A 16,004-nucleotide genomic window follows, 5' to 3' on the forward strand; every position below is an offset into this window, starting at 1 on the left:
CGAATAATGTGTATTGATGCCAATTGCTGATCGTGATAATCATTGATAGAAGTCACTATATTAAAACAAAATAATCATGATATGATTAAGGGTCTAAAATTTTTCTTCCATTTTGGATTCTCTCTAAATGAACTAACAAGTTGACGGTGTATTCTTGAAAAATATTTGATTATTATATTCTATATCTTTTACATAGTACATAGATAATATTGTTTAATATTCATTTGATGCATATGAGGCTAGTCAACGAAAGAATTAATAACCTTAATTATAGCATGATTATTTTTATCTAGAATAAATTAAACACACAAGATTCTGGTATCTGTAATATATACATGTGTTTGTACGTGTAATTTTACACGATGATTCGCCTTTAACGAAAAGCAAGATGAACTAATTCTAAGTGCTACTTATCAACCTATTCGATTTTAATATATCTATTGATAGAAAAAGGATAACTAAATCTTTAATCGAAATTTGAATTCATTCAAAAATAACAAAAAATTTGGATGAAATACTACATGATCGTATAAATCTTTTTTCTTGTGTAATACTCAATTTTGACATTTATTTTACAAAAAAACGTATATTCGAATGGGTTGAAATTCGTTAGATGCATCGTAGGAATATGTGAAATTCGAAAATTCGAATACCGGTTAGCTGTTGAGTTTGTACTTACGATTTCCGCATTGTAATTACGGGAACACCGATGAAATTCAGCTAACGAAATCTTTCACAAAACCACCAAAATTTTCAAAATATCCCGATATTTATTCGATTTTCGACGCTACCGGATCACACGACGTACACACGTTCGCATTTCGAACTACCAAATCACTGAGAATCACAATTACGATGCGAGAATCGCAAGAATATCGCGAGAATCGCAATCGTGTCTCGCCTGTCATTTTAGCGCGAAATTCAAACGAACAAAAGCGTAGTTGAACCGCTATATAGACGTAGGCTTATTGCAACTTGTTGAATGACGATCGACGAAGCATGTGATAACGAAATTCGATACTCACGATGTATGTATATATAAATGTTAAGCATCTTAGGATAACGCGTGTAACTACTTTTTAAGTTTAAAACGAACAGCGTATGACGAATTTTTTGCTCTGCGTACGATAGAACGTTCGATAAACATGTCTGACCAACTAACTACAAAGAGGCACTTTCCGTTGCAGCGGATATCATGACTCGAGTACATAATGCAGAAACTAAACGCAAAATATTTAAAAATACAGTTACATCGTGTTGGAATTTGATATGATATAATTAAAATATAAATAGAATAATTAATTAACATGAGAATTAAATTACATCGTAATAGTTGTAGAAAAATAATTTTATTAAATAGGATGCACATTGACTAACATCAGAATTAAACGTTAAAATTTGAAAGTGTCTCTTCCAACGAAATATTCGAGCCTTCAACGTTTGAGAATTCAACGTTCATCGATTCATAAGTTTATAGTGGCAGATATCTAGGCTTTAAGATGTAATCGACGATTTTGAAAATTAATTATCCAAGTTTGAATAATCGAATGGTGTTTATCCTTAAACGTGAATTGAACATTGCGTTGTTACGAATCAACGATCCATCAAAGCATTTCGATTAAAAATGAATATTACGAAAATTTGGCTATAGCAAAAAAGAAATTGTACGCCAAGAAGGCTTTCGCGGATTATTGCTTAATGGTCACACGATTTGAAACCGTGGTATTGGAATACTCATTGCCATGCAATGTTTAAGAACATAAACGTACCCATGCCGTCTCAAAAAAGTGCTCTTCTAAATAAAAAATTGTTAATATGCGGCGAATTCTGTCCATTATTGCGCGATAATTGGATAATGCGTTTACATGCGTTATGTACACGCATATTCGTTTGCGTAAAAAAGCCTGTAATTATATACTGCTGCATATGTAACTATTATGATTATTATTAACGACGATATACAAATCATTCTTGTAAAAATAAAAAAAAAAAAAAAAACAAGGAAACGATATGGTATAGTATAATAAACGTTGACACAAAAAAAGGAACTTGTTTCCTCGAAATATTTGCTACTTTTGATTAATCTTTTACACGCATATAAAAACCATTATGAGGAAAAAGTGAAATAACGAAATGGTTTGATTTCAATGTATTTTTCTAAAACGTGGGATAGTATTAATAAAAGTATAAGTACAGACAGAGATAATAACAAAGATGGACTAAAATTTTTATCATAAACAAACATTGAAAACAATTAGCACGCATAAAATGACCGATATATTACTGACATATTAAACAATCGAATGTGACAATAATATATCGCACTGCTAAACAATTATTCGCGATACATGGTTTGCTGTTATTACCGACGTTTATACACTTTACTTTTTCGTTTTGCTTTGTTTTTTATAAACATCCATGAGAAAGGGAAAGATAGGAACCTTTCTTTTTTTACTTGTGCCCATTTTGCTTACCATATTAAACAATAAAGTGTCTTTACATAACCATAATAAATATATATTTGTGTTTTTTCTTGCAAACACTTGGTGTGAACAGAAATAACACAGAAATAACACAGAAATAACACAGAAATAACAATCTTGATTTAGTTAGACTAGCAATATTGGCAAATAATCGCATCAGCCTAGCTCTCAACGATTGTACGATTGGTGAACTCACGATATCCTTTTCTTTTTTAATAAAGCTAATTTTTCACACAATTTTGTGTGTAGTAGACTCGGTAATAAAGCGTCTTACTTCGCCAAAGTGAATATGTATTATCGAATTTAAGAAGATACACACCCTGTAATTGGAATAAGTAAGATAACATTTACAAATATTAGATTTTTTCACAGACATATTTTCATTTACCTGTCCTGGGTATTTATGACTTCCTGCATAGACTTCTTGTTGTGAATTTCTCCTGTACATCTGCAAAAACAATTAGCATAAAAATACTAGAACCATGAAAATTATTTTATTTCTATTTCTGAAGTTAAAAGGTAAACTGATATATTTACAGGTATTATCTCGCTTGTAGGTGGTGGCAATGGTTTGTAATCAGACTGAATTATATCATTTGTTACTCCACTTTCTAAATCATCTCTTGCTTCATATTCATCATCCTCTTCCTCCTCCTCTTCAGACTCAGTAATATGTACTGATACTTGATTTGTTTCTGATTTTGTCCATTCAAAAAATAGTCCAAAACCAATATCATAGCCATCCGTTGCAAATTCCCAAAATAAACACAAGCCATCATTGTTCGCCGGCACCCTAACTGTTACTATTTCTCCATGACCAACTTTAATAACTGCATCACCATCTTCTCTCCTAATTAGTTCCTTAAAGGCATCTACACCCTGTTTAGTCCACATTTCTGCTGGAGCTATAGATGGGTAATCATCCGGCGATTCATCAGAATCTTCTCTGTTCAATGCGGCTGTTTCATTTGTTTCTTTTGACTCTTCCTTCTCAGGATTTTCTATTGTGGCAGTGTTTATTTCTGGAATTTGATCTTCTATGACTAATTGGTTTTGATGTAATTGTTGCATGTACTGATGATAATGTTGTTCTTGCAACTGTCTTATTAGTACTCCTTGTTGCTCTGGATTGCCAGGATATTGTTGCTCCGCATACATTTTGAATTGGTAAAATGTTTGTTGATTTAAGGCATCTTGAATTTGTCTCCTCTGTATTTCTTCCTTTAATCTAGCTTCCTCCTCTTTCTTTCTTTGTTCATCTAATTCTTTTAACCTCCTTTCTTCTTCTACTTTTCTTGCTTCCTCCTCCCTTTTCAACCTTAACTTCTCTTCGATGTCCCTTCTCTGTGCTTCTACAACTGTTCTAAACAGGGGACATAGCTTGTCTAACAAAACTATAAATCCTTCCATCGCCTGTTCCTTGGATATATCTCCTAGATTTTGCCATGCTAAGCGTCTGTCCTTCCCAATTACATCCAACACACCCAAAGGTGGTGCATTCTCTGTAGTACACTTGCCATGCGTTACTTGCTGGGTAAAAGCCACTAGCTTTAATTTGTCCTCATAAGACAAATGAACAGCTTTGCCTTCCTTTTCTACAATTTTTACACAATTTGTATAATTGACATGTTGAGATCGAAGGAAGGTAACCTTATCTATACATTAAACTACTGATGAAAAGGAAACATAAGTCTACAAATACAACAGTAGACTATATACATATATATCCATCAACAGTGAAGTTCTCATGAAATTTTATACTTCAAACTTCAGACGTGTTGGAAATATATAACATAACAATGTAACAGCACGTATCCGGACAGACATATGGTTTTTCTGACATAACTCAAAGAAGCGAATAGCGATACTATTTTAATAAACTGACAATATAATTGACTCACCTTTGTAAAAATTGACTGCGATTTTGTACAGTTCCTTAGTTTCGAAACCCCATAGACAAGACTCCCACCTCTCTCCACTATTCTTGTCATTTTTGTTCTTCGCCAAGTCCTCCGCGGGTATCGCCAGTTTCTCGATTTTCTTCTCTACCGAGGTAATGTCACTGTCATCGGTGTCCGCCATTTGCAGTTGCATTGACACGTCAAATATTGTTAGATGCACCCTAACCTTCTATTTTTTTGCAATATGAAGCATTTCAAAAATCTTTATAAAGATCACGCAACTAGAAAGCTATTGCACTTGTAGATACGTATCAGCATACGTTACATTTACAATAACGTTTGTATACGTATAATTTGGTATAATATTAATAGCCTAAACCCTTTCCTTTATTGGTCAATTGCAATATTGCAAGATGCACTACATTATACTGATTATGATATAGTATTCTCAAAGTCAAATCGACTGTTATAAATCGATTTCTACATAATTGGAGCAATTGCCAAAAGAAATGTGAGCAATTAAATGAATAAAACTGTTTAAAGGAATCATTTTCTAATTAAGCTATGTAATTTTTTTAGTATATAAAATTCGTACTTTAAAATGCGATTTTTCAATTTTCGCGGGTAATTCAAATTGTCTAAGGTGTACATCATGATCTCTTATATCTTCCTAATGCAGCTTCTAAAATAACAAAACATAAAAATATATAGCATAAAATGATATAAAATGATGACAGATAAGATACAAATAAGGAAGAAGAAGTTTTTACATTTCTGCTTTATAAAACCACATAACATGCATATGACACTTCCCTGTTTCTAACATTTAGAGAATAGAAAATACTTAATAGAAAAATGACAGCATGTACGTATCTAAACCGGGTACGTAAGTAAATTATAACAAGCTGAAGATTCGTTTTGTACGCGTAACAGAGTCGTGTAATTACTAAATAAAAGCGTACCTATCGCTGCCGGTTTAATAAACGAAGAATTCTATATAACCATCGTCTCCATTGTGTTTGACAATAAAAAAAAGTCTGAACATAATTTCCTTATTCTTCATATCGAATTGCGATTGTGTAAAGTGTAATCTTTTTTGAGGTCGGTATTTCAGAACACGTAAATACCATATCCTCACAATCTGTAATTCATTCAAAGCGACTTCGAAACCCACGATGATGCTGCTAGTTCTCTTTTCTGCCTCCAGATGTCTTCGTACTCGGGAGCAACACGTTCAGTCAGCGACCGAGTGTCGCGAGTGTAGCTCGTTAGTATTGTGACTGTGACTCGCTTATCTGAGCGTGCTGCTGAGCGTAATGTAGAGGCGCGGGAGAGGCAAAAGCGTACGGACGCTTTCGATTCCGTGGGAGATCTGGTCGGTGAGTGACGGACAGATGCGTGCGCGACGAAGTACGCTTCAGCGGCTTCGGTGTCTCGCTGATTTCGAGTAACGAAGTCGTTAAGAGCGCGTGCGGGCAGCAAATTGTGTGCCTCTTCTTTTCTTATTTTTTTTTTTTTCGACATGGTAGGGATATACCGTTATTCACGAACGTTTCTCCGTTTCGATGCCTCCCCTAAAGCTACATAAATCGACGGTATACCTGGTATACCCCGAACGCTAAGCCGAAGATCGATTAAAAGAGAAAAACCGGTTCATGGAAGTTTCCTCGTGGAGAGAGGACAACGCGGATAACGCAAGCTAAGAAGCTGTCCTGCGGAGCAAGGTTAGGTGAGTACACTTACCAATCCGGCACCGCTTTAGTCGCGTGGTACAAAGCGTTTCACGCGTTCCTCCCGCTGCATCGATTTTCGACCGCGTATTCCAGCCAGATTCTTACCCTGTCAGCCCGTAGTTGGACCGTTTTTACGGTTTGTTGTTCCCTGTCGCGCGTTTGGCTAGCTTATAGAGACGCTCGTGTATATCGTACTATGTATACACGGACAAAGGCGTAACCTATTTACATGTATACGGGGTGACCTAGCAATCGTCGTACGATCGACAACAGAATAACTCTACGTGAAAAAACAAGTGGAAAATGTAGAATACCATTTATCCATATGATGCTCCGTTTTCGAGGAAATGGAGTTTAGAAATCTGTCAAATTAAACTCGGCTGATTACCGTTTAGGTATGAACAAATAATCGACAGCAGATTATTCTACGTGTAAAAGGAAGTTAAAAACGTACGATAAAGTGTCTTCGTTGAAGGTCATATTGTCAGGAAAATAAAATTTCGACTTGTTTAGTTGGAAACTAATCTAGTAGGTACACACGCGTGATAAATTTTCATGAATTATTTTTTTCAAAAACAAAGTATTACACGAACAATTTTATTTGATATTCTTGACTTGTTTCTTTACATAGAATCGTTCTATCGGCAATCGTACTACGATTACTGAGACACCCTGTATTTACACGTACGGCCTCTGTACGCCGACACCTACGTGTGGCCATATCTTTGTGGGGCACAGGTGAATGGAAAGGACTATCCACGATGTATGTTATGTGCGAGAAGTTCTCGAGGAAGCGTGACGTGACGCGGTTCAGTAGGACGCGATCACTTTGGAGGAGGAATTGATCGGGTCGCGTTCAGAGCAGCTGCCGCTACTGACACTCTAATAAATCTGCGGACCTTTAAAGGTTTAAAACTTGATACAAATCGATGTTTAAATGCATCGTGATTACCGCTCATTCTGCGAAGAGTCTCGCAGAGGACGCGAACTCCGTTTGCATACAGTACTCTGCATGCCAGTCTTAGACCGTTCACGATAGGAATCTTTTAATGACGATTAATTATGTTTTTAAAGAATGTCTTCGCATGATGTTATACAGAGATGAATATTACCTGTTTGCTGTTTCTTCTGACCTATAAATTTTTTAGAAGTACTTCAGAAAGTAGGCTTTTACATTAAGGACGTCGTGTATCATATAGTTTTGTTTCAAAGCCATTTTGCATTTCCAGTTTTGTTTAGTCATTGATATTTATATTTTATATTCGTTCATATCTTTCATTCATTTCCATTATATTCGTTCGTTTATATTTTTATATTTACATTTTATATTCATATCTATATATAACATTAATATTTTATATTCTTACCAACGCGAGATGCGATTAAAGTCAACCGCAAAGTGGTTGTTACACTCGCTGTATTCACTTATCTCGTCGTGTTTTTAAACCAAAGTTTCCGTTAATTTAATTAGGACAAAAACGGAAATACCAGTCACAATTACGATCTAATTCACATGGAACTTGTTTAGAAATTATTTTACGTACGAATTTTTCTTTTATCGTCTCACGGGTCGCGCGAGCTATATTTTTAATACTATACAACAGATATTATTTTAATATCTGTTATTCATGGAAATGTTAGCGAGAAACAGGCGAGCTTTAAAATTTGGAGCAATTTACAACGTGAAACGTTTCACGTGGAAAAAAGTCGACTAATGTTTTTCGAGCTACCGACAAAAGGGATCGCGGGGAAAAAAGGAATAAAAACGCATCAGAAACTCGTTACCAGCAGCCAGTCGGTGGTTTTTTTTTTTTTTTTTCGTTTTTCTGAAAACGATTCCATTGTGTTCCACGTCGAAACGAAAATCCAGCGAACGCGCATCCTTTGTTAATATTTACGTGGCATGTAATTACGCCAGATCGGCCGAATTTCATTTGGCTCGGATTAATATTACCACGCCTGCATCGAAATTAGAATTCTGCGCTCGAGTCGATCGTATTGATACAATCGCACCGATCTTATTCCCATTAATATCGCACAAGAAACAGAACATTGGGTTTTTACTAAGGCAGGAAAATTTTCAAAAATATTATATACAATGTCTTGAATTTACTTTCATGATTGTATACTTTCTATATTTTTGCGAAGCAAAGCTTCTTGGCATCGAATGTGGTTTTTGTAAAGGCTGTAAGAAATTTTCAAAATAAGAGATTTAGATTTGTCGCATTAAATTGCTCGAGAAATTAAAATCTGTCTTCGTAAAGATGGAAAGGTTTAAAAAATTTGTTTGCGTACCGTCTCATCTGACATCGTTCTAAAATTGAAAATCACGAACAAATGTTCAGAGCAACGAATCTAAAGCCTGTTTAACATTTTTCACGTTCGTACCACGTTAACATCTTCTCCTATTTTTTCATCATTATTTAATTAATGCGCTCATGACACGACACCAGGAAATGATGCTTAATTCGATTTAAACGCGACAGAATCTGGGTTAGTTCCAGATTAGAATTAGATTAAAATTAAGTTAAACCTCCACGGGGCAAACTGTCGCCGTATTTCCGGGAAATTTCATTCTACAAAGATAACCTTGTCGGCAAATCGTTTACACGTCTCTCAACAACGATGGTATCGAAATTAACATTTTTATCGTATTCCTTTTTGATCTCCAACTAGACGATCTGTATGTATGACGATTCGAAGCAGTTGGTAGCGTTTGTGCATTGTCGACCTAGAAATTTTTTGGCACGGTAAAATTCGGACATCTACTTTGCTACCGCACCAAATTTGAGGACACGAAACGCAACTTAAAAATATCCAACAATACGCGATCACTTCTAACCGACAGACTACAAGATGAAAAGACTAAGTTGCCTAAAAGAGATAGATATATGTGCATATACAAATTGTATTAATTTGTTAACTATCTTAGAGCGATCTAAATGTTTTCTAATTAACAGCACAAACTATGGTTACCAAATTGAGCACGTAAATATCATTTAAATATTTATACACGTAAGGAATACGTGTGATTGTACTAATACCCTAATCACTAATACCCTACCAGAAGATGTGACGATAGACAATAAATAAAAAAAAAAAAAAAATTGCAAGAACTAGAATCGAGTAGGATGTAGCTTCTGTAGATAGAAACAAAGATTTTGAATTAGGCTTGTTATCGTACTATTTACTATCAGGACTTTGGTACGTTAAGCTTTCGTGATTTTCTTCCGAAGAGATCGAAGAGATGAAGAGCAAACGGTGAAACGTAGTACCATAAGTTTCACGTTTTAAACGCAGTCATACGTAGTGCAATTATTAATATTCGTTTCCTGTGAATAATTGGAATTATCTTCTGCGTCTGATACCAGAAATACAGGAATTCTCGAAGATAAAGAGACAATTATTTCCCAACTCGTTCGTTCCGAATTCTTCTTCATCTTACCACTCCGTTCGAAGGTCGATACAACGCGACTGATAGAAAACAGACTTTGTCCTATTCCGCGTATAATTGTTAAAACTACCTGATCTGTCAAGTTTTACAACAAGAAACACCATGACAAGATTTTATTTATTTAAACCATTGTTTATACCAACATCTAACGAGGAGCATTATCAACGTCGTATAATTAATTTCTCGATGTAACGAATCGGAATTAAATTCTGCAATTTGCGAGCTTTCAATCGGCGCATCTGCAGCTCAGAACGTATTTTATAGCGAGGACTTCAAGTTTTACAGGCCAAGCACCAGAAGACGGTACAGTCTGTTTAATCGAGTTTGAGCCTGCTGGCCAGTCACCTTCCAATTTCAATTACGAAGCGACGCGGCAAAGTCAATTCCCTTTAACAAAATCTTCCTACGAATGCAAGCAACGCGCAGTTTCTACGTTTCTTATCTGTCGACGAAAACAAGAAACGTTGCAGAACTTTTTATCTAAAAGCTAGGCTCTGAAATATGGCAACACCAATCCGGCGATCGTAGACGAATGCCGGTTACGTTTTCGTCATTTTTTGAGCGAACATGTTTAGAATAACAGGTTTCTTAGATAGAGGTCGACTCTCTGTTCTGTAACTCGCTGTATGGTAGGCATCGTATCAGTAGTCGAAGAATGAAGCTGAGTCGAAGTCCTTTCACATTGTTTGAAATATACACGAAGAGGGTGGATCGGGGAACTAGGCCAGGCTCGAGTTCCTTTCTCGATGAATACGAAGGAAATTCGCAAGAAGGAAAATAGTATAGCTTCTTATGATTGTATCGTTCGTCGAGAGATGAGTTCTCGTTGGGCATCTTGAAGAGATCTCGGGAGAATAGAACCCTGCGGATCAATAAAATTTTCAGTGGAAATTTATAATTTTTGTTTCATCTGCAATTTTACGTAATTAAAATGTACCTTATACAAAATAATCCAACTTATAATCTTCTTTTTTCTTTCTTCCTTTTTTCTTTTTTTTTTTTTTTTTTTTTTTTTTTTAGGTGCTACTTTATCGAATATTCCTAATTGTATACTTACAATTATTTGCGTTTATCTTATGGCAATACTTTAACACAATGCGCGGATGTCGACGTATTTTTCGATACATTTATTATAATTGCTAAAGTAAATGTTAATGTTGTATCGGTATAAAATCAACTGTTAATACTTGCATATAGGTGGATCCAAAGGATGTTTTCTTCCGAGGCTTCTGGGTAAACCAGAGTAACAACTTTTTGCAAGTTGGTTCTCGTGGCCTTTTATACCGTGTTCACGCGCTTTGCAATATCTTTTAATTTCCTGTTGGAATTTTTTCCTTATGTTATCTGTTATCTGTTCCTGTTTCTTACATATCACGGTGCATTTAATATACTTCTTGGAATAAACGATCGTAGTAGATTCTCTGTTTTCTTTACTTAAGAATATTTGACAGCCATGCTCCAGATTTGAATTCAATATGTCCATATGGATTTGGCGATGGTCTTGTAGATTCGCAGTTTACCGTTTGTATTCAGTTTGGAGTTGCTGGTTATGAAACAGTTCATAATTTCCCTGTTAGTTTTTATTTGTTTCATTTTCTCTCGCGTGTGTGTTTTCCAGATTAGTTTGTTGTCCAAACGAAGAGCAAAATATTTGAGGAAATTTGTTTGTTGGATTTCTGACTTACGAAAGTTGACCCTTTTTTCTTTTCTTTCTTCAACGTAAAAGTCACGTGTGAGCATTTCGTTGAGTTCATTGTAATTTCGTTATCCTCCGTTCAGTCTTCTAATCTATGACCTAATTTCTAATTTCGTAATTTGATTTATAATTAAAAAATCTGTAAAAAAAAAAAAAAATGGTGTTCTTCCTTAAGTTTCTTTCGTTTCGAAAAATAAACCAGCGTCTGGCTGCTTTTGAGCGATGATATAAGTATACACCTGTTAATAGAATTTCCATATCTCGGAAATTAATGCTTGTAGAATTGTCAACTCTCCGTAATTCTTATCGTAAATCTAAATTCTGTTGAAACCGATAACCCTGGACAGTGTTTCGCAACATCAAAAAAATGAAAAAGGCAGTGAAGAAGAAAAATATACGGACTGATAAATTCTCACTCTCTCTCTTTCTCTTTCTCTCCCTCCCTCTCTCTCTCTTTCTCTCTCTGCCTCCATTTCTCTCTCATGTAGCACATTCTCATAATTGTTCTTGACCACCCACGCAATATGGGACGATCGTGCAGCTACACAAGGAAGCAGTTTCGCGATGAGTTGCACAATTAATAACATTGTTCAAGGTTTTGAGGGCAATGAAATCGAGCGCAATATCGGAAGAACGTACTTGGCCGGATTTATTGAACGCGTGCAGGCATGATAAAGTCTTTGACGCAGAAACTTTGTCAATAGTAGCGATAATAGCTCCGTCGAAACTTCGTTTATCATGGTTGACTAATAAATTGCAAATACAATGAATTGCTCTCCTCTTACTTAGAAACGAAAACATTAATTTATTTATTATTTATTTACTATTTGTAAATATTTATCTGCTAGATGGTTAAATCGTTCGGTAGAAAATTACAGAACAATATAAATCAAAGAAGATAGAATTCGATGAATTTTTAAATCACAGTTACCGGTAACAAATAGATTTATCGTTAATCAACGATTTATTTACAATATTTCAAGCGTAGAAAGGTTATTATTCGCTTGCAACTATCTACTAAATTATTTGCTTTAAACGCTGCTTGATTATAAACGGGTTAAAGTTTATCATTATATTAATGAATTTATGCTAACAGCAAATCATTCGATGACGCTTTAATAGCCGTAAATTGCGTGCTTTTTAATTTCTGCCTGATTTATTGTCCAATAATTACCTCTGTAACATTTCTTTATATTTTCCTTCCTCCAAAAGGAATATTTGAATTATCGATTCGCTTTTACTTCTATGCTTTATCATTACGAATTTAAATGTCGAATTTATTGCAATATCATTTGACTACACGCGTTTTATCGTATTATTGCATTTCATTAATATTCATCCACTGTTTTATGCATTGTAAAATGTCCGGATATTGATTAGCGATAACGTATATGCATTCTCTGCACGTTTACGCCTTTAAACTTTTCATAGATGCATAAAACTCTGCAGTCTAATAATAATTAGTTTACCTGATCATATTTTAACCACAGAAGACCGTGATACTACGGGAACTTTTACGATAATCGATCGTACAAAACTATTTACTCGTAATTCGTATTATTAAGTTCATCCCTCGAGCATTTTCCAACGATATTGTTTAAAAATAGCAAAGAAATAATTAGCGCTACTATAATACACGTGCCTTGGTGGATACTTTGTTATTCGACGACCGGCCTTGTAGCTACCGAATGTGTTTCGCTTTTAAAGGAAATTGCAAAACGGTCTTGGTATAAATCGTGAGTTTATTATCGTTCCAGGGAACCAATTGTTCCATGAAACTTGAATGCCTTGGAACTTTGTACTATTTAATTTCACATCGATTCGTAATTTATTATCACGTGCTGTCCTCGTTATAACATTTCGCTTGTTTCTATCTATTAACGTCGGCTTGGAATTTTACTTGAACGTAATCTTCAGGAACGTGGAACTTGAAAATTAAAGGACCGATAAATAACTGCGTTACGTAAATTTGTTTATCCGTAGAAGATTTAAAAAACCGATGAAATATTACAAGTAAATATTTATGACACCTACCTTAAAAAACACAACGTAGCTTCGATGTTTTTGTAGAGAAAGAGATACCATCGAGTGTTCTTCTCACACTAATTGGCCTTTTATTTAATACCAATGAATCGTTGTTTTCGATAATTTCATCATGGATAAACGATAAATAACATGGCAACAATTTGTATTTGTATATAAAAAGGAAACAAATGTGTTTGAAAACGTACGAATTATTTGCAGAATATTTTCCCAAATGTAACAAAATAAATAACTCAATTTCCTTTTTTAATTTACGATTTTTCTATTTAATTTACGATTACGATGAATAGTTATCTGGCGAATTCGTGAATTATCCTTTCGATTGCAGTGATTTCGCGCTGCACGAGCTTTCCTTGCTAAAATAATTACAACACGGTTCTTTGTTAGTCGCTTTCACCGTTTCGAGGGCATACACGAGACGAGGAAACGGCTCGAGACGATCTTGGCTCGCGTGCCATTGTCTTTTCCGCTAGTACTTTCGTGGATCGGTTATTTGTTCAAGCAACTCGTCTATCTGAACCGAAATGGAACGAGTTTCTTATCCGGCTCGTGAACAGAACGCATGTTAGACCGACAAAAGTTAATTCGTTTCGTTTGCTTTCGGTTGCTTCTTCCCGTGTAATTTTAATATATTTTACGCCTCTGCTATTTACAACCTGTTTCGTTTACTCGTGGAGAGACGCGATCGCGAAGAAGCACGTCAACGGGAGTCGTATATTCCCGTTACGATTAAACATTCGACGCCGCGAAATGATCGATTCCTTATTTCGGTTAGGATAATAGAGGTAGTTGAATCGAATATGACACTGATATAACAAATTATAAGTTACGGTTTATTCCAACAACTTTGTAACGAATATAGTTACACTGGTGCGTATGCATAAGTAAAGTAGGTGACTGATCTAAAGGTGGAAACTCGGTCAAAGGTGTTGACCGTTCGAAAGATGGAAAATCAGTGCCGTTGGGTGACGATGCTGTGGCGAAGGATAGCTAAGGATGGGTGTGTCTCGCGCACGGAACCATCGGATTTGTTGATGACAATTTTGGCTAGGAAAGCGAGGGCAATAGACGTTGCTTCTGATTGGATAATAGACGGCTGATGGACTAGGAAGGATCTTAGCCGCCCTCGAGAGAAAGTCGCTAACGGAAGATACCGAACGTGAGAGAAACCAAATTTCCCGTATCTTCCCGTAATAGACAATAAACTATTCGGTGAAAGAATATTTGGTCGGTTTGAAGGACCTTAAATAGAAAATGCCTGGGATTTATGGAGGGTACTTGAGACTATCGAGGGTACGCGGTGAGAATGTGAAGACATCTGGTTGCCATCCTGCCCACGACATGTGGTCCGATCTAGGCAGAGAGTCGGCCGACGTAACACAACCCTCAGAAATTAATCTCACAGGGAACAATGATTTCTATGTAAATATTCTACGAAGGTATCCATATTTGTCATAGAAAATTTTACTACTTTCTTATATCGCGTAAAACTTCATCAACGATTCAAATACGTTTTCTCGTAATTAGTCGGCTCGGCAGGAAAGGATTCGTCTTTGTCTCGCTGAGAAACTATTTGGCTTTTTCTTACTGTACAAATCGGTTCAACGTAAAATTCAGAGAATCAAAGTTCATATGGTTATGTTTTATTTCACATTTTCTAGGTTTTGGCTTTTATGAAATTTCAAAATGTTTTAGATTCGTTTCAAAGTAATTTCAGAGTAGGTAACAACGCTCGCTTAGGTAACAACGATGACAATTTAAAAATAATCCAATGGATTATGAGAGAGCTGGAAGATAATTGTAAATATTTATTCGTCAGACGTTTCTGCGAGTATTCGAATACTCTCTTCGAATACTCTACACCTGGTGGCAATAAAGTAATATCTAAACGTTCACGAAGATACTTAGATATACAGAACAGATTCGGTGCGTTCTTTTTCGAACGAGAGTGGACCAGAATAAAAGACAAGTAACACGCTTCACGAAGTCGGCTGAATCGAAAGTATCCTATTAAGCGATAGGAAGAAAAATACGAGAAACCAGTGGGACAAGGGGTGAATGGGGTGGAAGTCTTTGAAAAGCCAACCGGTCTTCTCCGGTTCGTCGTTTAAACCCAAAATCCAGCGACGTTGTAAAACACGCGATTATTCTGTCGTCGAACGGTCGACGTGGATAATGAATCAGACGGTGGCACCATTACGGCAAGGCCAATTAATCGAAACATATTACGTTCCTGTTTGGAGTGCGTCAGAAATATACGCGAACTCGTACGACCTGTTTCTCGATTATTCACGGCCCGTGAATATGCGTTAGGTGACACGATACGTACATCCAATGATCGATTATTGAAATTACGTTAATTATATTCTATAAGTAGAAAATATTATGCAACTCTTCTAATTCATATTCTTTGGCTTGGAACGTTGGTAGAAAATTTCCTTGTTTACCGGAGTTGGAGTAATTTGACAAATTCCAAAGCGATATCGTAAATCAATGAATTGTCAGATATACGAGAGACGATCGATGTCTAAGTAAAGCTGCGAAATTAATCGAAAACCATAATCTACTGAAAGTCAGGTTTCAGAGGCTTATCGAGCCTCGTTTAGATAACGACGATGAAAATTTCAAAATAATGGAATGGATTAGTTATGAGAGGAGCCAAAAAGTAATCGTAAGTTACGATCGATATTATAC

The 16,004-nt window shown here is 35.7% G+C and overlaps 2 protein-coding genes across 5 annotated transcripts in view; one reads left to right on the forward strand and one right to left on the reverse strand.

Annotated features, from left to right (window-relative positions):
• Nucleotides 1-4: 4 nt before the first annotated feature.
• LOC139987295 (Golgi resident protein GCP60) lies at nt 5-4,727 on the reverse strand. The gene is made up of 5 exons (XM_072003392.1): nt 4,710-4,727; nt 4,385-4,610; nt 3,021-4,078; nt 2,872-2,931; nt 5-2,803 (listed from the first exon to the last, which is right to left on the reverse strand). The coding sequence occupies exons 2-5, from the start codon at nt 4,575-4,577 to the stop codon at nt 2,705-2,707; spliced, it is 1,410 nt and encodes a 469-aa protein (XP_071859493.1). The 5' UTR covers nt 4,578-4,610; nt 4,710-4,727; the 3' UTR covers nt 5-2,704.
• Nucleotides 4,728-5,616: 889 nt separating this feature from the next.
• The window catches only part of Fdl (fused lobes), a 40,047-nt gene continuing 29,659 nt past the window's right edge, over nt 5,617-16,004 (forward strand). The window contains exons 1-2 of one of the 4 annotated variants that reach the window (XM_072003375.1): nt 5,617-5,763; nt 5,914-6,113. The gene's annotated coding sequence lies outside the window, so the exon portion shown is untranslated. Of the gene's footprint in view, nt 6,114-16,004 lie in introns of all 4 variants that reach the window. The other 3 variants (XM_072003376.1, XM_072003378.1, XM_072003379.1) reach the window with 3 other exon arrangements.

Source organism: Bombus fervidus, chromosome 5 (assembly GCF_041682495.2).
Source record: "Bombus fervidus isolate BK054 chromosome 5, iyBomFerv1, whole genome shotgun sequence".
Lineage (NCBI taxonomy): Eukaryota > Metazoa > Arthropoda > Insecta > Hymenoptera > Apidae > Bombus > Bombus fervidus.

Excerpts from the sequence above, each read along its gene's own strand:
- LOC139987295 (XM_072003392.1), bottom strand. The coding sequence starts at position 4,577 with ATGCAACTGCAAATGGCGGACACCGATGACAGTGACATTACCTCGGTA. Across the intron at positions 4,079-4,384 it reads CGCAGTCAATTTTTACAAAG|AAAAGGAAGGCAAAGCTGTT; the intron begins GTGAGTCAATTA and ends TAAAAATTGTAG. Across the intron at positions 2,932-3,020 it reads CTACAAGCGAGATAATACCT|ATGTACAGGAGAAATTCACA; the intron begins GTAAATATATCA and ends TTGTTTTTGCAG.